Raw genomic sequence first — 23,458 nt, 5'->3', positions numbered from 1 at the left:
GCGGCGGCGGTGGCGGTGGCAGTGGCGGGGTGGGGGTGGGGTTAAAATGCCAGGGGACACCATGTGGTGGCACACGCCTTTAATCCCAGCACTATGGAGACAGAGGCAGGCGGATCTCTGAGTTCTAGGCCAGCCAGAGTTACATACATAGTGAGACCCTATTTCTCAAAACAAACAAATGAAAAACAAAACACACACAGAAACTGCCAGGGGAAACTTTGACCCTAGTTGTGGAAAGTACAACTGACAGGCATTTCCCAGTGTGGTCCAAGATACACATTGATGAACCACTTGGGATGTTGATACCGAACTAATTAGCAGTAACTTGGAATGTGCCTTTCTGATTCCTTGCTTCAATGTCTGCTATTAATTAAGGGATGATTAATTCTGGGCTCCCTCTAGTATCCACAAGATAGGTCTGAGGAACACTGCGCAGGGGGATCTTTAAAATAACAAAAGGGGAAAGGCTTCCTTTCTTTTGAGACAGGGTCTCATGAAATCCAAGATGGCTTCAGACAATGGCAGCTGAGGCTGACCTTGAACCCCAGCCCCGCTGCTTCCAGGTCCCTAATGCTGGTATCACAGACAGGGATGGCCATGCTCGGCAGGAGGAAAGTCTCCACAATAACACCCTCCTACACACACCTCACTTTCCCAATGGCCACCATTATATTCTTCCTTTATTGGCTGTCCTTGTATAATACAAATCTGCAAGTTTAGATACAAAAAAAATCTGGAAATAAAAGATAGAAAAGTACCCGCCAGGCACCCCTTCCTCTTCTTCTGGGACCCTTCCCCAGCGGGCACCAACATGAGGTAACTGAGCGTCTTCATCCCTCCCCCTCCCCCTCTCCTGGGTCCCCAATCGGGCCCCACCCCGTGATTCCTCAGCCCTCCGGAAGACATGGCCCCCGAATGGGGGAGGGGGCTGGGCAAGCACAGCATTGGCAGTGAACGCAGTGTGGGCAGAGGGGAAGCCCTTGGCTTGTGCTGTGTGTATGGGGCGGGGAGGGGATGACCAGACTTGAGGTGGGCCCAGAAGCGCCCCTAAGTGGACAACCCTCCTCCATCCTGCCCAACACTGGAGGTGGAAGAAACTGGGGAAAGTAGCTTGAACCGAGGGCATTCCGTGTCTGGGGCCAGGGAAGGGGCATCGCCAGCCTAAGTCCGGCAGTGAAATGGTTCCCTTAGCCAGGCTGGGTCCATCCCTGAATTCCATCTTGGCGCAACCTAGGCATCACAATATTGGTTCTGTAGTGGTTTGTGAGGGGTGGCGGAGAGAAGGGCTTAAAGGGAGCGGTGAGGGGCGCAGCCCGGGGAGCGGCAACAGGGGAGAGGCTGGGCCTCCCCTCCTGAGTGTGGTACACCTGGGGCTGATGGAATGGGCGCAGGGCAACTTGGGCTACAGTTCAATCTCGAAGGTCTTCTGCAAGTCACCAGAGAAAGGGTTGGAGGGCTTCTCCACAGCGGGTTTGCCTTCTAATGCTGCCCACTGGGCCTCAAAGGGGTCCAACTCAGGGGCTGGGGCAGGCGCTGGCTCTGGGGGCCAAGGGGCCCCATTGGGGCGTGGACGGGCCTGGCCACCAGGGGCACTGGGTGCAGCAGGTGGGGGGAAGGCCCCGGCTTTTCCAAGCAGTGTGGCAGGTTGGGGCTGGAGCTGGGCAGCTGAGCAGAAGGCGTTGGCCACCATCTGTGAAGGTGTGATGCCCACCACAGGCACCCGGGGCATGGGTGGATAACCCAGGCCTGGGTAGGCGGGCACAAATGGAGGCTGCATGTGTGTGGGTGGCAGGAACACAGCCACCTGGGCAGCTGCAGTGTCAAAGGGCCCCACTGGGGCAGAAAAGGGTGGAAGGGCGGGGGCCATGGTGGCCATTGGTGGCATGGAGGCTGCTTGCTGCTGTTGCTGCTGTTGCTGCTGCTGCTGCTGCTGCTGCTGCTGCGCTTTAGCTACCTGGGATACTTCCTCCAACCATCGCTCAGCCTCTGAAGGTGTCCGCTTGTGCCCAGGCTGGAAGGCAGCTGCAGGGGGTGCAGAGGGCTCACCCCAGGCAGAAGTCCCTGGAGAGAGGCAAGTGAAAGGTATAGGTTGCCATGAAGAATCCCAGATTAGGAGTCAGTGTGGCCTGGGGATCAGGGCAGCCAGATTCTACAGCAAGACCAGCTCTGAATCCCAGCTCAATCCTCACTCGCTGTCCAGATGACCTTAACTCATAACAGGTTTGCAGTGGGGAGAACGGGCAGTTCCAAGACTCCACAGCCCCTGCTGGAAATGTCTAAACAGATCAATGCTCGAGGCCCACACACCCCACTGCCCTTCAAGGCCAGTACTGTCTGATGTTAAAGATTCTAACCATCGCCTTAACTCCGGTATGTCCAGCACTATTTTCAGAGGCTGGGATTCTACGACCGCACAGGTCTTTCTCAGACTGTACTACCCAACGCTGGAAGATCTCACTGTCTTGCGTCTGTGCTTTACTAAGGTTCTGGGGGCACATGTTTAACCACGGGGCTTCTGAGACACTCCAGAGGTTGGAGAAGCCACGGCTCTCAGGTGATCTGTTGTTCTCAAGGCTCTGATGCGACCCCATGGTTCTAAAAGTGAGCCGACAGCACAAAGACAATACAGGCTTCTGGGGCAATCCACGGCTAGGTGTGTCGCTCCAAAGTGACTCGTGGTTCCATGACAAGCCATGTCTTTAGGATGATTTCTACTTCTGAACTCATCCCACAGTCCCAAGGCAATATAACGGTTCTATAGTCATCCCGCAGCTGAGACAATACACAGTTCTGTGACTCTAACCTTGAACCATCCATTCCTGGGACTCCCAAGGTGGCCCTTCACGGGCAAAGGAATGCAGGAGGGCCACTGGAGAGTGGCTGCTCCGTGGAAGGGCTGTGCTTACCTGTTGCAGCAGACGGTGGCCCTGATGCTGGCGCTCCGGCACTGGCGAACGATGAGCTGATCTGTGTGCACAGAGCATTGATGCCATCACTGTCACTGGTACCAGGAGGCTCCATCTCAGGCACTGTGAAGTCACAGAACAGCAGACATGACATGAGCAAACAGGTCCTGGCCTGCTGCAAACCCACCTTTACCCTGGTATGAGCTGGCCTTCTTTTCCAGAGGTGTGTAGGTCACTAGGTGACCACGGCCACTAAAATAACTGGGCACACGGACGTGTGTGGCAACAGCAAAAGTCAGTATGTGGCATTCGATTTCTGACAGTCACAGGAATCCCAAACCAGGATCTCAAGATCTACGTGACGACAACCAGAAGAGGTGTTGAAAACTACCAACAATGTGCATTAATTAACTAGTGCATTCTGCCAGATGGACAGTCAAGTGCATGGACCTGAAGGAACGGATGCTGGCTGCATGGATGCTCACAGGCTGGGGGTCACATACCCTACTGTGGAGGTCACCCCTGCAGGCCTGGCTTAACACACACATCATCGTGGTAGAAATTAAACCATGCCAGCAAGACTGGGGCATGGTGGTCTCATAAGAGCCTCGGAGAAACAAAGGCAGCGTTTAGAGAAGCCATAGACCGGCATGTGCAATGCGCAGCAGATCTCTATGCTGTCTTCAAGGGCACGAGGTGAATGTGATGTAGAGACTCAAGTGGGTTTCTAGATCAATTTCTGTAATATCTGCATGTGTTCATCCAAAAAGGCAATGCAGGGTCTGAGGATGTGGCCTCCAAGTGTGATGGAGGTTCAGATGTGTGGTGCCGCTTGAGCGTCTACATGTACACTATAGGTGTGTGTGTGTGTAAGAGAGAGAGAGAGAGAGAGAGACTCTGCATGTAGGAGATTTTTGAGTTTGTGAGAAGCTAGGTGTGTGGCATTTTTTTTTTTTAAAGATTTATTTATTTATGTATACAGTATTCTGCCTGCATGCCAGAAGTGGGCACCAGATCTTGTTACAGATGGTTGGGAGCCACCATGTGGTTGCTGGGAATTGAACTCAGGACCTCTGGAAGAACAGCCAGTGCTCTTAACCGCTGAGCCATCTCTCCAGCCCAGTGTGTGGCATTAAAACATGTAAATCTGGGCATGTGACTTCTGAGTGCAGACCTCTGGTGTATGTGCGACTTCAGTGTGCAGGTGATTTCCGCACACATGTAACTCTGAGTTTGTGACTTCCAGTGTCTGTGGCACGTATGTCAGAACGTGAAATTTCTATATGGATACTCACTCTCAAGTGAGTGTGCAACTGGCCGCAGGAGTGTGAAACTCCGACTTGAGCTTGGGAAGCCTGCATCTCAATCACAAGCATGACAGCTCCATGTGTGTTTGATGTCAGGGTGCGTGAAGACCACAAATGTGAGGGTGTGGCAGCCAAGGAGTGCTGCAGGACACGGAGTATGTATCATTCTCAATATGCACTGTCACCTGCCCTTAGCCCAGCGGAAACAAATTAACATGTTCCCATACCCATCTCCACAGCCAGGGGAGCCCGAGTCCCACATGAGGCATGTGAAAGCAGCAGAAGTCAGACTTTGACTTCAGGACCTCTCCACAGCCCCTCGCCTGGTTCCCTGTGGCAACAGCATTGTGCTGCACCAAGTCTTTCATTTTCCTGCCCAGAGCAGACATTGCTTTCATAGACAGGATCTTGCTAGGTAGCCCAGGCTGGCCTTGAAATCACGATCCTTCTGCCTTTGGAGCGCTGGAACACCGGTGTGTGCCAGCATGCCTCACTCAGATATTGCTTTTAGATCACAACAAACAGCACCTCTTTTCTTTCCCTGGCCCAGAACAGACATTAATAATCAAATACAATGCTTCCCCAGCACCCCACCTCCATTGTGCCCTTTGCTTACTACTCTACCCATTACTTGGACAGATTTTGTAATTCTATTGACCAAATTCTAGAAGTCTCCTTTAGGCAAACACAGAACATACAGCAGCTCTCTTTTCTGCCTGGCCCAGGGAAATTTTTGCTCAATTAATCGTGGAGCCTACTGTCGTGCTCCAAATCGATCTCTTTGCTCAAAGCAGACATCAGGGTATCATGATGTGTGCTATCCCTCTACTCTCTCTGACCAAGGCAGACATTGCTAATCGATTGCAATCCTCTCTTTTCCTGAGCCAGAGAGATCCTTTTATTATTCATTTAATACATGTCATAGATATCCATCAAATGTTTGGAAAGAGCATTAAGTTATGGTGATTTTGTCCTGGACATAAAGGACATCCATGTTGCCTCTTTTCTTTCCCTTGCCCATGGTAGACTTACCTGCCTGAAGCAGGCATGTGTGCCACCTTGCCTTTTCCCCCAGTAACAGCAGGAACTATTAACTGATCATGACTGTACTACATATCTATAGCAGACACACTTTTCCCACAGCAGACACGACTTATCAATCATGATTTGTGCTAGCTCTCTTCTGTTCCTTGCTCATGGCAGACATTGTTAATGACCATATGTTCCACATGTTTAACCTTTGCCCCTGGCAGACAGTGGTAATCGATCACACTGTATACCATCTCTCCTCTATCCCTTGCCCCCCGTCAGACGGTGCTGATTCTGATGTTCCATCCTCCTGATCCCAGGGCTCACCTGTGCCCTTCACCTGGAAGTCGGTACGGCGCTGCAGTGTCGATGGTAGCTCATTCAACCGCAGGCTCAGTTGACGTTTGAAGGGGGAGTTCTTCTGGCTGAGTGCTGGGAATCCACGAAAGGATCCCTGGCGAACCAGCTGCTCCAGAGGTGCATGACGCCGGGGAATGGCAGCAGCAGTGGTGCCTGCAGCCACTGGGGTGCCTGCCTCCCCCTTCTCACCAGGCGATGTGGTAGCTGGTGTCGGGGACACATGCCCAGGCTGGGCAGGGCCAGGAGCCACCGCGGGAGCAGCGGCTGCCTCTGCTAAAGACACAAGAGGCAGTTTGTTAGTGACCTCACTTACAGCACTGGAAACCAGGCCCAACAGGCCTCGTGTTTATAGTACTGGAGATGGAACCCAGGGTGCTGTGTACAGTAGCCAACAGTATGCTAAGCTACACTCCAGCCCCTCACTGGGGGATTCTAGGCAGGGGCTCTACCACTGAGCCACACCCCCAGCCCCTCACTGGGGGCATTCTAGGCAGGGGCTCCACCACTGAGCCACACCTCCAGTCCCTCACTGGGGGATTCTAGGCAGGGGCTCTACCACTGAGCCACACCCCCAGTCCCTCACTGGGGGATTTAGGCAGGGGCTCTACCACTGAGCCACACCTCCAGCCCCTCACTGGGGGATTCTAGGCAGGGGCTCTACCACTGAGCTACAATCCAGCCCCACCTGGTCCCCTACCTTGTCACCCCACACATCCTGCCCCCAAGACTCTGAAAAGTTCATGATTTCCACCCAAGCTAAGATCACTTCCTCAGGAAGCCACTGGGAAATGGTCCTCTAGCCTGACCCTCCATCTCTGTAGCTTCCTGTCCCTGCTCTGTTTCCTCAGCTGCTCTCATCCCCCATGGGCCCTCTCTCCTTTCCTCATCATTTACGTTTATTGGATACATGAACAGCTGTGAGACATTGCCCCAGGAGCCTTGTCAATGTTAACTCATCCACTTCACACAGCCGCTCACATGGTAAAGATTATCGCCATTTTACAGATAGGAAAACTGAGTTGATGAATGAAGTCACAGGGCTCTGTAACTTCCTGTGGTCTTTCTCTGTCCCCCCCCCCCCCCGTTTCCCTATCTCCCACTATGCTGCCCTCCCCCCATGCTTCTTTCTCCAGTTGTACCAGTGATTCTAGACTTGATTTGGCTCACATCCTTTCAGAACCCTCCCAATTTGTTTTAACCCCTCAGCCTGGGTTCCCTCCACCCTGGGACAACCCCCACCCCCCCCCCACACACACACTTTGAGGAAACTTTGGACTCTACATTTCAAAATGCAGGCTCTTCAAGAGCAGGTCCCTTTCCTCCACCACACACACACTGCCCGACTTCAAATCAGAGCCTCACCACAGCTACAGCTTCAGCGCCCCAGTTACTCCGGGGCGTGTGTGTGTGTGTGGGGGGGGGCAGGGGCTACTGCTTAGGGCTGCTTTCTCCCGTCTTCCGGGACAGGCTGGAAACAGGAAGCCACCTCTCCCCCCATCTCACTGCTGTGTTACTTCAAGAAGTTCTCTGCCCTCTCTGTGTTCCAGTGTTCCTGGGCTCCCTCCCCCAGACGACCTTGCAAGGCCAGTTAAGCCATCCATGAGTTCAGTGCTGACAAGCAACTTTGTGTGTGAGGGGCTCTGCTGCCAGGCTAAGTGAGCTAAGTGGGAAAGGCGGTGCCTCGGGCTGGGAGAGGCTCAGCCAGGCAGACCTCACTGTAAACTCCCCTCTGGCTGTACAAGCAGTGAAGTGCTTTCTGCGGTGCAGAGTCCCTGGAAATCAGAACGGCCTTTGCACACAGTTCCCTTCGCACACTCAGAAGCTGCACCAGGCACTTCACCTGACAGCAATTTTCACACCTTTTTTTCAAAAGTTCTCTTTTGAATCTTTATTTTTATTTTATGCATATGGGTGTTTTACCTGCATGTGTCTGCGCACATGTGTGCAGTACTCTCGGAGGCCAGAAGAGGGTGTTGGGTCCCTTGGGACTGGAGTTATAGATGGTTGTGAGTTAATGTGTGTGTGTGTGTGTGTGTGTGTGTGTGTGTGTGTGTGTGTGTGTGTGTGTATCACCTGGCTGTCCTGAAACTCACTATGCAGATCAGGCTGGCCTCGAACTCACAGAGATTCTGTCTGCCTCTGAGTGATGGTGTTAAAGGCAAGTGCCACCATGCCAACTGCTTTACTGAAGCCCTGATTTGGGAGACCGAATGTGTTGTGGTGAGCTCCGCTCAGGCTGGTACCTGTAGAATGCTGTCTCACGAATTCTTAAAATTGAGATTTGCTCTGCAAATGTAATCAACCTTTGCTGATGGTGCCCTGTCTTGAAAACTACAACTCCTCAGCAGGGATCCCTAGATGCTCTCGCTGCCCCTGTGCCATCCCTCCCCAATGCACACAGCACCCACCTTTCTTCTTGTCCCCAGCCTCGCGCTCCGCGGGCCGGCCGCCACCCGACAGGCGGAAGGAGCCCTCCCGGGCGAAGCTGGTGCGGCTGGCGTCAAAGGCGGCCGTGACTCCACACTCCTTCTCCCGTCGTTGCTTCCTCTCCAGGCAAGCAGCAAATGCGCAGCCCACAGCGTGGCTCAGCCTCTCACCCTGCAGGAGAGGTGGCCTGGTTAGAAAGGTCACACCAGGCCGGATGTCTGCAGCCAGGGGACACCAGCTGAATCCCTTGTCTCTCTAGACCTGAGTGCTTATCTGCCAACCAGATGAGCAAAGCGTGGAGCCTTGAGCTGGGATGCAGTGGTTACAGGCTAGGACTGTATGTAACTTCAGAACTTCCAAAGCTGAGGCAGGAGGATCTGGAATTTGGAAGCCAGTTTGGGCTAAAGTGAGATCCTACATCCTCACTCCCTAAACAAGAAGTGAGTAATAGTAGTTCTGGTTACTCGGGAGACTGAGACAGGGCAATCACTTGAGCTGGGAAAATCAGGACCAGCCTGGGCAGCAGAGAGAGCCCTGCTCAAAAAATTAAGACATGCTGGGCATGGTGGCACAGTCATTTAATCCCAGCACTCAGGAAGCAGAGACCAGCAGATCTCTGGGAGTTGAAAGCCAGCCTGGTCTAGATAGTGAGTTCCAGGACAGTTTGGGCTACATAGTGAGGCCCTGTCTCAAGGAAAAAGAAAAAAAAGAAAAAAGAATCAATTGTGGAGGCTGGTGAGATGGCTCAGCAGGTCGAGATGTTTCCTGTCAAGTGTGACAATCTCTGTGAGTTCGAGGTCTGGTCTATAGAGTGAGTTCCAGGACAGCCAGGGCTGCACAAAGAAACCCTGTCTTAAAAAACAAACAAACAAACAAACAAACAAACGGAAAGAAACAAAAAGAAGGTAGAAAGCGATGAGAAAAGATCTCTCATGCTGACCTCTGGCCTCTACAAGCATATCCACACACACAAATAAATATAACCACAGAGGCACAAGGTACCTACGCTGGAAATACAAAACACTTCAGAAAAGAAACTAAAGACTGCCTAATAGACAGAAAGATATCCTGTGTCCCTAGACTGGAAGACAATACAGGAAGACAGCAATACTCCCCAGAGGGAGCTCAGTTAATGAAATCTCTGTGAAACCCAATGGTGTCTGCAGAAATGGAAAAGCTGATTCTGAAATTCACATGGAATTCTGAGGGATCCAGACCGGCCAAGCCAACCTTGAACATAAATCAATCTGCCTGGAGTGGTGTATGTCTTTAATTCTAGCATTTGGGAGGCAGAGGAAGGTGGATCTCTGTGAGTTTGAGGCCAGCCTGGGCTACATAATGAGACCCTGTTTAAACAAACAAACAAAGACAACAAAAAAACAAACCAAGCAAACAAAACCCCCAAAACAAACTAATCTATTGAGAGACGGGGCCTGGGGGGGACCTAGGTAGCCCAGAGTGACCTAGAGGTCACTATTTAGCTCATTGGGGGGGGGGGGACCTAGGTAGCCCAGAGTGACCTAGAGGTCACTATTTAGCTCATTGGGGGGGGGGGGTCTTATATTCCCAAATCTCCTGCTTCGAACCATGCCCAGATTCACTGTACAATTCAAAATAGCCAATTTTACATGTTTCACTTCAAAATTTTTAAAAAGTTAAACCGAAGAAATACTAAGAGTTCCATTATTGCTATTTAAAATCTGCTGGACCTGGTGCTTTATGCCTGAAATCCCAGCACTTGTTCAAGGTTATCTTTGGCTACATAGGAAATCTGAGGCCAGCCTGGGCTACATGAGACTCTCTTTAAAAGTCAAAGCAAGTCTGGGGAAGATGACTTGGTCGACAGTGGTGCATGTTCTACAGACGCTGAGGACCTGAGTTTGAAGCACTAAGCACCCACATAAAAGGCCAGGCATGGCTCCGTGTAACCTATAACCCCAACCTGAGGGAGAGACCTGAGGTGGGTTCTGAGAACTGCCAGCCTAGCCAAGTTGGAGAGCTTCCGGTTCAGTGAGAGACCCCATCTCAAGGCAACAAGGAAGAGAACAGAGTAATGTTATCAAACTTGAAGGTCACACACGAGTGCCCAAATGAGGTCTGTCTGTCTGTCCTCAAAAGCCAACTGAAGGAGCCAAGTTAAGTGACAAGAAGAAAAAAATTGCACTCCGTGTGGCCACATCAGGAGGAAGGGACTGTGGGACCGTGTTGAAAACTTGGCCGTGTATGATCACAACGACCCTTGGAGAAGCCACGGTGGCTATCCCCAGAGTGGAGACGTCACTGTGCCCAACATCCCACGCACAGCCAGGTGGCCGGACACTGAATCCACACCACCAACCACGGGCAAGCACAGTTTCCAAAAATAGCCACAGCTAACTCCTCACCCCGTGTGCTCTCCAAAACTCCTCAGTCCCTCAACAGAAGTGGAGGCCATGTCCACACCGCCCACCACCCCCACCTCCACCCTTAACCTGGAAAGGCCTCTGTGGCTCACTGAACACACACAGTCCCTTGGGGCCAGGCTCGGTGATGTCAAAACCATGGCCACAATGACCACACAGCTTCAGTCACTTTCCCTCGCTCACGTTTGCTTGAGACACACTTTAGAGCCTTCAGTCTTCCTGTGGTATCCATGCTGGAAAGATTTATGGAGGGGTGCTCTGATAGTTTTGGGGTGGGGGACTGACCTAGCCAGTCTGCTAATGTAACAGCCCCAGACACTACCTATGAGGTGTAATGAAATGAGAGGCCCTGGAGTCAGGACGCCCCAGCTAGGCCTCCCTCAAATTCTCCTTTTTTTTTTTTTTTTTTAAAAAAAAGAAGAAATTAAAGTTTATTATACTTTTTTGGGGGGAAGAGAAACATAAACATCACAGCAGCACCAGTGTGGAGTCCAGAGAACAACTTGTAAGAATTCTGTCTCTTCTTCCATCATATGGATTCCAGGGATTGAATTTAGGTCATTCAGCTGAACCTGGATGAGGGCGGGTACCTTTACTCACCGGATCATCTTGTGAGCAGATGTTCCAAACACTTTTAATAAACCACACACTTGTAATGAAACTTTTATTCTCTTTTATCTATTTTCCCCTTACCATTATTGTCTCTTTAAATGCGAAGAGACCTCTAATTTGAAAGCCATTTTGCATAAATTAACAGCCCTGTTCCTTTTTTTTGCGTACCTAAGAACTTTAAGTACACTGAACTAGACAGTCATGCATTAAGTTTATGCTCCACTTAGGGCAGTGATAATATATCCAACAACAAAAGCTCTGAAAAGCACAGGAAGAAAGGAAGAGGTCAAGTCATACACTAAGGAATGAGAATCTGACTGACATCAAGCTTCTTATCAAAGAAGAACCTTTTTTTTTTTTTTTTTTTTTTTTGGTTTTTCGAGACAGGGTTTCTCTGTGTAGCTTTGCGCCTTTCCTGGGACTCACTTGGTAGCCCAGGCTGGCCTCGAACTCACAGAGATCCGCCTGGCTCTGCCTCCCGAGTGCTGGGATTAAAGGCGTGCGCCACCACCGCCCTCAAATTCTTAAAAACTCTAGAGAGAGGGCCAGCAAGATGGCTCAGTGGGTAAAAGCACTTGGCACGAAGGTCGATGACCTGAGTTCCGTCCCCAGGACCCACATGGTAAGAGAGAACTGACTTCTGGAAGTTCTGGAAGCTGTCCTCTGATGGTGACATGCACTGTGGGCCATGTGTACTTGGCACGCATGCGCGCGCGCACACGCACACACACACCACAAAGTAAATAATTAAAAAAAAGAAGTAAGTGTAATTATAAGCTACAGAATTTCAGAGTAATTTGTTACAAAGTCAAGCAGATAACTGATAAAACCATTACACACAAGGAATGAAATAAAATATTGCAATTTTTTAACATTATTTGTGTGTGTGTGTGTGTGTGTGTGTGTGTGTGTGTGTGTGTGTGTGTGTGTAGGTCAGAGGACAGCATGTGGGAGTTGGTTCTCTACTTCCACCATGTGGATCCTGGGGGTTGAACTCAGGGAGTCAGGCTTAGCAGCAATCACCTTTACCCACCATGCCATCCCTCAAGTTCCAAATAAATCTTAATGTATTTTTTTCTTTTTTTGGTGGTTTGTTTGTGTTTTGGTTTTGTTTGGGTTTTTTTTTTTTTGGTACGTGGTCTCTCTATGTAGTTCTGGATGGCCTGGAATTCAATCCAGGCTGGCCTTGAACTCACAGAGATCCACTTGTCTCTTCCCAGCAAGTGCAGGGATTAAAGGTGGGTCCTACCACACCCAGACTACTTTAAAAAAAGGCATTTTATTTTTATGTGTATGATAGTTTTGCCTGTGTCTATGTAAGTGCACTGTGTGCATGCCTGGTGTCCACAGAGGCTAGAAGAGGGCACCAGATGCCCTGGAACGGGAGTTGTGGAAGGTCGTAAACTGCTGTGTAGGTGACAGGAATGAAATCCTGGCACTCTGCAACAGCAACAAGTGCTCTTAATTGCTGAGCCATCTCTCCAGACCCCCAAACTATCTTTAAAAATAAATAAATAATTCCGAAAAAAGAAAAGAACCACAAGCCAAGTATACTGAGGCTGAAGGAATCATGGAAACGATCAAGACATTGAGAAGGCCCCAAGGGAGCCTCCTGGGGCAGAAAACTATCTTGACTACAGTGTGCCTGATGCATAAGCAAAATTTTGTGGAACTGCTGAGCTTGAGAGTGAATGCCTTCTGTAATCCTGACATTTAAGAGACAGAGACAGGAAGATCAAAAGTTTGAGGCCAAGGGCTGGAGAGATGGCTCAGGGGTTAAGAGCTCTTGCTGAGGATCTGGGTTCTTTTTTTTTTTTTTTTTTTTTTTTTAAGATTTATTTATTACATATACAGTGTTCTGCCTGCATGTATCCCTACAGGCCAGATGAGGGCACCAGATGTCATTACAGATGGTTGTGAGCCACCATGTGGTTGCTGGGAATTGAACTCAGAACCTCTGGAAGAGCAGCCAGTGCTCTTAACCCCTGAGCCATCTCTCCAGCCCCGGATGTGGGTTCTTTTCCTAGCCCCTGTATCAGGCAGCTCACAACTGTCTGAGACTCCAGTTCCAGGAATCTGATGCCCTCTTCTGGCCTCTATAGGTATCTGCAATGCACATGGTACACATACATACAATCAGGAGTGCACACACACAATAATACAAAAACTGGTAAGTGTGTGATGATAACCAATGTTTTCCTTGGTGCTTGGTATGCATGAACTAACCCACTCACATCTCAGACTCCTCCACATTAGAGACTATGCACATCTCCTTTTTTTTTTTTTTTCAAGACAGAGTTTCTCTGTGTGACAGCTTTGGCTGTCCTAGAACTTTCTTTGTAGATCAGGCTGGCCTTGAACTAACAGAGATCCACCTGCCTCTGCCTCCCGAGTGCTGGGATTAAAGGCGTGCGCCACCACAACCCAGCTGTTTTGTCTTTTAAGACAGGGTTTCACTGTGTAGTTTTGGATAACCTAGAGCTCACTAAGTAGACCCCAGGCTGACTGCAAACTCATAGAGAGCCACCTGCCTCAGCCTCCAGAGTGCTGGGATTCAAGGCACCACCATACCTGCACACACTTCCTTCTTGAGATGAGAGGCCCAGGTACAAAGAGGCCCAGCACTTGTGCCCAGGGCATGCAGAGTAAGGGAGAGAACCCCAGCTGCTTGCAGTACTCACGGAGTCCTTGAGTGCCAGGAAGCAGTGGCAGATCCAGCGGCGTGTGGTGCCATCGCGACATATGTAGGAGAAAGCCTTGTCCAGGTTTCGGTCAGGAGCGCAGAAGGAGACCTTCTCGATGGTCTGGTCTACAAGAAGGTCCTAGGAAGGGTTGAGGAGGCAGGCAGTGTAAACCATCTCTCCTGCGTGCATCGGTGACATGCTCTCATCCTGAATCAAACGTGGACCTAGCTGTCATGGAGACAGCCATGGGCCAGCCTGTCCCAGGATCATGATTCAGCCTGTCAGATCCATCTGAGATGGAGGAGACAGCCTAGAGGCACAGTCAGGCTATTAGGAGAAAGACTCCACTCCAGGGCCTGCAGGAGCCAGGAAGGACCATTTAACCCAGACTCTAGCAGAGCTTTCTGGAGGCAGAATTAATTAGCAAGAAGGCAGGGAACAGCATTCAGGCAAAGGAACTGCCTGTGCAAAGGTGACTCAACACCCCCAGCATGTCCTGGGCACCTCCAGGGTAGCGTCAGGGGAGGCAAAGGGGAGCAGATACCCAGAGCCTGAGGCTCAGGTGATAGTTCAGTGGCACAGCTGTTGGCCTAGCATGAACGAGGACCTGGTTCTAGAATCCTCACTCCCCTATCTCAGGAAAAGTCCCAGATCCTGGATCCTGGGGATCTTGTCTAAACATAAAATATGGCTGGGATATGCTCAGGTGGTAGAGTGCTTGCCTAATACGCAGGAAACCCTAGGCCACATCCCCAGCACAGGAGGGACCAGGCATGGTGATGAATGCCTGCCATCCCAGCATTTGGGAGGTATAGGCAAGAGGTCCAGAAGTTCAAGACCATCTTTGGCAAAACAGTGAGTTTGAAGCCAGCCAGGGTTATGCCATGCCCTGTTTCAATTAAAATAAAAACAAAACCATGTTGGTATGCCAAGTTTTTATTTACTTATTTATTTAATTTTTTTTTTCAGCATGAAGCTCAGGCTGGCCTTGGATTTGTAATCCTCCTGCCTCAATTTCCCTAGTGCTAGAATCACATACCTGCACCACCACACCCCAGCTCCTGGCAGAAGTGTTTTTGGTGGTCCCCCACTTTTTCCACTGGTGGGGGGGAGCATGTGTGTGCACATGCATATGGAGAGCCAGGGCTGAGATTGGTAATCATCCTCAGCCACCCTTCCATCTTAATCATTGAGACAGGGTCTCTTAATCAAACCCAGAGCTCACTGATACAGCTAGTCTTGCTAGCCTGCTTGCTCTGGAGATTTTAGAGATTGGATCTACAGGTGGGACACTAGCACTCACATCCTTACCCACGGCAAGTACTTTAACTACTGTACAATCCTTCCAGCCCGATTTTACAGCTCACGAACACAGACTTTCTGATTTGATGATAGATAGGGTCTATTACCAGCCCTATTTTTTTTTTTTTTTTTTTTTTAAGAAGAGGCAACAGGAGCCCAGTGGGGGTTAAATCTTGTGCCCAGGGTTTCTCAGTTGGTGCGGGGGTGGCTGGGGTTGCTGCTGAGGTGGCTGCTCCAGTTCGTGCACTTACCCACCCACTCTCCATACCAGCTCTCAAATAACCACAGCCCTCATTCCTGAATTAGGACTGCAGTCAGCCAAGCTGATGCAGGAACACATGGCAGAGTCTAGAAGGCCCCCTTGGGAGGAATACCCCAGGGCAGGTGGGAAGCCTTCCTCTGCCCCGAATACAGGCCTCCTACCTTGGTCTTGTCATCCACCACTCGGAGCCCGTCAGCTGACACCCACAGCACAGACTTCACAGACTTCCGGCCCATCTGGGGTGAGGGCAGGGAACAGAGGGGCCTGGTCAGGGTTACCTCTTCCAGTCTGCTCTCGCCTCCTCCCTGGATCCAGCCCCTCACTCACCGCCTTCAACTTCTTCACGGCATCTTCACAAACATGCATCCCCCGGGACTCCTCTACCTCCACGTGGCCCAGGTACTTGGGTGGGGGGAAAGGAGGAAATGAAATAAACACAGTAATCAATCATTCTCAGCATCACTGAGCATCTCCACATTCAGGGCCACAGTTCTCAGCTCATCGGGTGTATTCATTCATTCTGCACCTCCAGTCCATAAGGTAGGAACCACATTCCTAGCCCAGACACACAGCTGAGAAAAACATACAGCAGATTTGTGTCCGGCCTCTGTCGCTGGGCCGTCACACCGCACTCTCGGCCTTCTGAGGGCCAGCGTGCTTCTGTGTGCCTGAGGACATGATGGAGGCCACAAGGCTGCTCTACCTACCCTGACATCCGTTCAACAGAACACAGGCCAGGGCTGGAAATGTAGCTCAGTGGTGGGCTGCTTGCCTAGCACGCACAAAGACAATGGTTTTTGTTTTTGTTTGTTTTGTTTTTTCAAGACAGAATTTCCCATGTAGCCCTGGTTGTCCTGGAACTCACTCTGTAGACCAGGCTGGCCTCAGACACCCAACTGCCTCTGCCTCCTCAATGCTAGGATTCAAGGCATGTGCCACAGGCAGATCTCCGAATTGGAGGCCAGCCTGGTTTACAGAGTGAATTCCAGGACAGCCAGAGCTATACAGAGAATTCCTGTCTCGTGTTTAAAAAATAAAAAGGCATATGCCATCATGCCTGGCTAAGGTAACTGGTTTAATCCCTAATGTGCACACGTGAAAACACACACACATACACACACATCAGTGCCCATCCTTCCTCCTATAATGTCAAATGGAAATCAGGGTTCCCTGCAGATGCAATGACTATCCCCAGAATCTCCAGTGAGACTAAACTTGATTGCCCAGAGTTGCAATTTTAAGTTTTTGGTTGTGTCCTCATACCTCCCCACTCCTCATGCTGGAGATGGAATCCAGGGCTAGAGTCTTGCCTGCAAGCAGGGCCTCATGGTCCAATTCTACAAAAGTGTTTGGGGCATGTTCTAGGACTGAAGGCAAGTGCCACCGTCCCAGTGTGTTTTATACCAACATGGAAAGTCTGGAAGTCACAGCACACACAGCTCATAACACACAGCCCCACAGTGCAGATCTCACAGCAATGAGCTTTTGACAATTTTTGCCCAGTGCCCCAGGATCATCAAGCACACAATAGGCACAAAACAAGTGACCTAGTCTACCACCCACCCTGTGTACTCACCCTCACAGGGAAGCTGCATGTGCCCTTGCGCACCGCATCCTCGTCTGCCTGCCACTGGTGTGGGCGCGATGCCTCAGGCACATAGGCTGGCTTTCTCCGCCGCAGACTCTGCCGTAACTTGTTCATGGTGCCCGCCCCGTCTAGTGACACATGACAGGAGTATGGGTCAAAGATGGAGGTAAGAGGTATGGAAAGGAGGCTACAGCGTTAAGGGCTTGCTAGATGAGCAGGTGTAGGTGAGTGGCTCTGCTTGGTGGATATTGGTTATGTAGAGGATTCCAGAGTTGGACATTCAGAGCTTTGGGGACATGCGGCAAGGGACATGGAGGTCTGGGAGGGTAGGAAAGCAGGTCATGGGCTTTGGGGGTTCTGAGGTTTGGGGTATCATGGGAAAGAACCACAGAGAGCCAAAGAATGAGAGGTCAGGACACTGGAGTTTGAGGACTAAGGGTCATAATGTCAGAGGTGTTGAGGATATGAGGGTCAGTGAAGAAGGTAATCAGAGGTAAGAACATGTAGCTAGGTAAACATGTAGCTAGCACTTGGCTAGCACGCAAGGTTAGAGGTTCAAGTCCAAGTTCAAGGGTAAAAGGAGAGGGACAGAGACAGGGAAAGAGAGGGAGAGGGAGGAAGAGCGAGGGAGAGGGAGAACAAGAGAGCGAGAATATGAGTGAGAGAGAGAGAGAATGCAATCTATGTACAGGTCTCTGACAGCTGAGTGCAGATTAAGCGGGGCCTCAGGGGTGGTGTGTACTCGTAACAGTCAGAGGTAGTGTGTGTCTGGGAGGCAGGCTGTATAAAGAATCCTGAGATGAATGATTGTTCGTGTGTCTTTGTGTGCTGTCTGTGAGGGACTCCGCATCCCCAAGAGTGGGTTGGGATCTGTGAACACGAGTCTCTGGAGATTTCTGCTGAAGGGCATGCATGTCTGAGTGCCCACACGTGTGCACTGGTGCATGCTATGTGTCTCTGTATAGTTACTGTCCATGAGAGCTTGGATTTTCTGTGCATGTGGCTGGACTGTTGGCCTTGAAGGGGTGTATCATGCCTGTTTTCCACAGAGCAATGTTTCTATGAGAGGGTATGACTATTGTCCTTTACAGATGTCGCCTCTGAGAGTGTGAGTCCAAGAGGGAGCTGTTAATAAGACTGCATGTAGCGGGCTTTTGGTGAGGGTGTTGATGCTTTTATTTGCTTTCTCAATTAGGCCCCTCCAGTTGTGTCTGCTGGATGTTGTGAGAGCCCATTTGATGTTCTGCCGTCTACTTCTTCCATCTGCTGCTCGGTGTTTATTGTTTTACTTTTGCTTGCTATGTATTTAATAAGCTCCCTCATTCAAAACCCCAAGCAGGGCTATCCCAGGTCATTGTCTGGGCTGACAGTATGTTTGTAAGGCAATGATGTGTGTAGCTGGATTGAGACCATGGCCATCAAGAGTGATTTCTGACTGAGTGGCTGTTGTCTGAGAGTGCCGAGTACTGTTTGTGAGAGCGTGAGCAAAAGCGTAGCGCTTGTGGGGTTCACAGGTGCTGTTGGTGAGGCTGTCGGTCTACAGAAGTGGAGCTGTCAGAGCTGAAGTCATAGCAGAGCTGATTGCTAACGTGCAGGGAGCCCTGTGTTCCACCTCCAGCACTACATAAGCCAGGCATAGTGGCGCATGCCTTCAGTTCGAGCACTTGAGAGTGATGGAGGCAGAGGTATCAGTTCAAGGCCACCCATGGTAACGTAGTGAGTTCAAAGCCAGCCTGAGATAAAGGAGACACTGTTGTCTGGATCTGTGGGTCTGTGTATACTAGGTGGGGACTGTCAACGTGTATCTCCTCCTCCTCCTCCTCCTCCTCCTCCTCCTCTTCCTCCTCCTCCTCCACATCTTATAATGTATCCCTGGCTGGCCTAGAAGTTGCTATGTAGACCAGGCTGACAGACTCAGAGAGTCCTGCCTGCCTCTGCCTCCTGGTGTTGGGATTATAGGCAAACATCAACATCTTACATCTTTAGAGATGGGTCTCATGGAGCCCATGTTGGGCTCAAGCTTGCTAGGTAGCTGAAGTTGGACTTGAACTCCTGATCCTCGTGCCTCAGCCTCCCACGCGCTGGGACTAGAGACCCTCATGTGTTTCTAAGAATGGGTGTCTAGTGAGTGAGTGCCGGTGGTTGCCTGTGTGTATCTGGGAGGGTCTGTAGATATGTGCATCTGAACACATGTGTCTGTGTGTTAGTGTGAATAAGCAGCTACTTAAGGAATCCGGAAGTGTGCATGTTGCTGCATTTTGACAAGCATGTGGAGATCATCTATGTATGTAGCTTGAACTATAAATCTATGGGTGTGTGAGGGTCTGAGTGTGTATGCCTGCAAGAGTTTAATCTGCACATAATCACTGCATGTAAGAGGCTGTTGGTGTCTGGTCTGCAGGTGAAAGTTTAGGATCTGTGTCTGTGACTGTGGGGGCTTTGATGGTCACTGAGTACGCAATGAAGCCGGTGTGACAGTGGTTGGCAGCTCCTCCGGTCTCACTAGTCACAACCATGATCCATGTATGATAAAAACTCTGTCCTTCATTAAGCTGGTCACTCACCTGACTCCGTCCTGAAGGTTTCAGGGGGCCCCGAGGCCCCACAGGGGGCTGGGGACGAATGCTGATCAGGTCTCCTGGGTCCACCCTGCTCAAGGGAGTGAGGAGATGAGAAGTTTGTTGAGGGGTATTCAGTGCCCTACTCAACCCCCACCTTGGACCTTAGCCAACCCCCTCCATCTCAGGCTCCCTAGGAAGAACCCTGGTAGTCATAGCAACTGTTACTAGGGAGACCAGCCACCTGGTTCTAAGGGCCCAGGAAGGAGTAGGTGTGTTGGGGGACACTGATGGGTCCCTCAGTACCCACAGGGATGATGTGAAGTGAGTGGCTGTGCCCTCTAGTGTCATGTCCAGGATTATACACAAACATAGCCACTCACACGTGGCAGCCAACAGTTTGCTTAGCCATTTGGTCACAGCTCAGCATACTTTATGACACAGACATCATAACAGCTATACATCTCAGGTCATATGACACAGCCGTCACTAGCATCTGGCCACATGTTTGTGTTCACCAGCATGCACAGCTCTACTACGGCCATTTGTCCACATGCATGTATGTGTCTCAGCCCACAAAGGCACCTGTTCATACCAACAACTGATACTGTTCACTCCTTTTCTTAGCTATGTACAATGAGCTGGGCCAGGCACACGCACAAGGTTGATACATGTCCAACTATACCTCATGACAGTTGTGTCTCCTAAGGCACACACCCCAGGTAGAAACACAGATCGGTCACCTATTTGCTCACCCATACAGTGGCACAATCACATCTGCATACACTCCCACACACCTACAAGGACTGAGGCACACTGGCCTTCCCAAGTCCCGTTCTCCCCCCTCGCCACCCCAGTCACACACAGCTGTAGCTGCATAAGGCCATTCAACCTCAAACAGTATCAGTTACATCAACACACCTTTTTTGGTTCCACACTTTCACAGAGCCACACATGACGAGTGACATGCCCACATTTGGTCATCATAGCCACGACATACACCTCTATGGCGACCACTGTTACGTACAAACCACTCTATACACAGCCGCACATTGCAGATATGATGGCCACAGCCCGAGCATTACAGACACAGCATACAATCAGCCAAAGGTTGAGGGACCCAAGGATGGCTGCCCTTTGACAGGCACATACATAACAGAAACAGTTGTGTATGGAGTTACTCTGCATCAGTGCTGATGGTGCCCAGCCATCTGTCATGTTGGTGTCCCATACACAGCAGTACCATGTTATCCTATCACAGAGAAACAGTCTCCATGAGGATTCAAGTCACGTAGACAAGAATGTGGCCACATATAATCAATCACTACCCTACGTGGACAGATAGACAAAGTCACAGCCCCATTAATATCAAAATCTCACACACAGAAGCTTAAAACACCTTCCAGAGGACCCAGGTTCAAACTCCAGCACCCCACATGGTAGCTCATACTTGTCTGTAACTCCAAGATCTGACACCCTCACACAATCATGCAGTCAAAACACCAATGCACATAAAATAAAAATAAATAAATTCTTTAGAAAAAAAAAACAGGCGGTGGTGGCGCATGCCTTTAATCCCAGCACTCGGGAGGCAGAGCCAGGTGCATCTCTGTGAGTTCAAGGCCAGTCTGGTCTATAGAGAGAGCTCCAGGACAGGCACCAAAACTACACACAGAGAAAAGCTGTCTCAAAACAACAACAACAACAACAACAAAAACAAAAACAAAAACAAAAAAACTTAACTTAAAACACACAGTTCAATTCTCCACATCACAAGTACACACTTAGGTGTACACATAAATGGAGTGACCTAGTCATAGCATTTATAGCTGGCTTTCCATGGAAAACATGGTCCTAGACACAGCGTATATAGTCACTTCATCACCAAATCACATAGACACACACATACGCACACACACTTTCACAGTCTAGGACACCAGCAGAGTCACCCAGGGTCACAGACAACTGGGTCATACACACACAGGCACACGCACACAGAGGAATAGAAGTCAGTCACCTCCGTACTCCCAGTGCACGTAGGCAACATCCATAGCTTGAGTCCCATACAACTAACCTTTCGGAACAGACAAGAGTTTCAGATATTCACAACTCAAATCACACGTAGGTGCCTGTCGTACACACTCAGTATCACACAGCTAGGTGGAGAGCCATTTATACAGCCCCAGTCACATATACAGACATGGCTAGGAACACACAACCACCGCCATACACACTGCCATCCCACAGACCCAGTCACATGGGCACAATATGACTTCAAATACAATGGCACTCACACACCCAGAGTTGCACTGAATGCAGTGTCACTCACATCTACAAAATCAGTTAGACATAAGCACAGCCTTGTGCCACATATGGCCACAGTCACAGTCACAATTCTACTTACACACTGTCACAACTCCACCCACATCTTCAGTCAGACACACACATAAGTCCAAACCCAACACAGATGTTGACACATACCATAGCGCACGCACGCATGTGCACACACACACACACACACACACACAGGGTCACAAAAGACATGACCACAGATATAAACTCCCAACCACGCATCCATCTAAACATAATCTAAAAAGTAGAGGAGCCTGTACAGTGAGCAGCTGTCATTCACATCCACAGTCACACAAACACTGGGGTCACACACACACCACCACATCCAACCACAAGCATGCAGATAGACAACGTAGGATTCCTTATCCTTGCCAGCTGCAAGGCAAGCACACACACAGTCACACAAACACCAGGTCACACTTCTAGCCACCTCCCCAACCCTTGCACCCTCCCCACCCCATACCACACACAAAGCCGCTGGTCACCACAGAGGCTGCAGACAGGTTTCCACCGGGTCTCTGGGGAGCCGCCCCCAGCCCAGGCTGAATTCTGGAGTCTGGGGGGTTAGGTCTGGCAAGAGAAAGCTGAGCATTGTCTCCGGGTGGGGCCTCTCTTAGACAGCTGAGCAGCCCTAGGGACAAAGGGGGTGGCCTAGGAGACCAATGTCTTGAGACCCCTGACTAAGCATGGGGTGGAGGTGGGGGTAGGGGAATGCCTGAAATTCTCCTTATTTTATTCATGCTAGGGTGGAGTTCCAGACACAGGGACCTTGTTTTGAGAAGGGGATTTGCCTGGGACACCGCCCAAAGGCTGAGGGGAGGGGGGCAGGTTGGAACCAGGACCCCTGGGAGTAGACAGTACTTGGACGAACCCCCACCCCCCTCAGCCTTGGCCTTGGCAGCTCTATCCAGGGACCTCATCTTCAAGACCTCAACCAGGGGTTGTTGTGCTCGACGAACCCCTCTGGCAGGGAAGAGTACGGATTTTGTCTGGAATCGGCTCAGTTAAGGCCTTAGCTTGATAAAAAAGGAACTGTGTCCCGGACCCTGAACACCAAACCTTGCCCAGGGAGTTATACCTAGAATTTATGTAGCCCTGTCCTTGATTTGGGGGGAATCTATATCCCAGGATCCCTATTTCCAGGGCCTTCGCAGAGATGGCCTGCGCTGGAGACCCCAGTCTGGCAGGTTTGGGATTGCCAGGAGCCTGTTCCCAGACCCCCACCCAGGACCACCCTCTCCAGCCTTGGCATCTTCTTTCCATCCGGGCGCTGCCGCCGCCTCCCACCCTCCGCCACATCAGCAGCGGCGCCGCCCCCGGCCCGAGCCCCCCTCGCCCGCCCTTCTCACGCTGGCCGCCGCGCTGCGGGACATCCAGGGCCCGGGCGCCCCCGCCTCCCGCGGCCCCGGCTGGGCCCGGCTTCCCGAGTGCTGCTGCTGCTGTGGCGGCGGCGGCTCGGTCTGACGCGGGCCGGGCCCGGGGCCGGCGGCTGGTGCGGGATGCAAGCGCGCGAGCCAGCTCGGCTCCCCGGAGGATTCCGTTCCGGGGGCGGGGGAGCATCCCTCTCTCAGCGCCCCGCCCCTGCCCCGCCCATTGGCCCGCCGCCTGCTGTATATGCAAAAGAGACCCCGCCCTCCCGCGGACCACGCCCCCACACAAACACTACCCG

At 50.9% G+C, this 23,458-nt stretch overlaps 1 protein-coding gene across 2 annotated transcripts; it reads right to left on the bottom strand.

Moving 5' to 3' along the window:
- Window positions 1-662: 662 nt before the first annotated feature.
- Window positions 663-23,315, bottom strand: Numbl (NUMB like endocytic adaptor protein). 2 transcript variants are annotated; one of them, XM_052714713.1, is made up of 10 exons: window positions 23,139-23,315; window positions 19,444-19,528; window positions 16,868-17,007; window positions 15,619-15,693; window positions 15,453-15,527; window positions 13,725-13,865; window positions 8,011-8,200; window positions 5,570-5,875; window positions 2,907-3,029; window positions 663-2,061 (listed from the first exon to the last, which is right to left on the bottom strand). In XM_052714713.1, the coding sequence occupies exons 1-10, from the start codon at window positions 23,160-23,162 to the stop codon at window positions 1,403-1,405; spliced, it is 1,818 nt and encodes a 605-aa protein (XP_052570673.1). In that variant the 5' UTR covers window positions 23,163-23,315; the 3' UTR covers window positions 663-1,402. The 2 variants fall into 2 exon arrangements, with proteins under 2 accessions (XP_052570673.1, XP_052570674.1); XM_052714714.1 differs by lacking the exon at window positions 23,139-23,315 and adding an exon at window positions 22,868-23,037.
- Window positions 23,316-23,458: the final 143 nt, after the last annotated feature.

This window comes from Peromyscus californicus, unplaced genomic scaffold, assembly GCF_007827085.1.
Source record: "Peromyscus californicus insignis strain IS unplaced genomic scaffold, ASM782708v3 Scaffold_4__1_contigs__length_199733344, whole genome shotgun sequence".
NCBI classification, from domain to species: Eukaryota; Metazoa; Chordata; class Mammalia; order Rodentia; family Cricetidae; genus Peromyscus; species Peromyscus californicus.
Note: the sequence above shows the minus strand (reverse complement) of the source record. Positions and strands in the feature narration are given on the sequence as shown.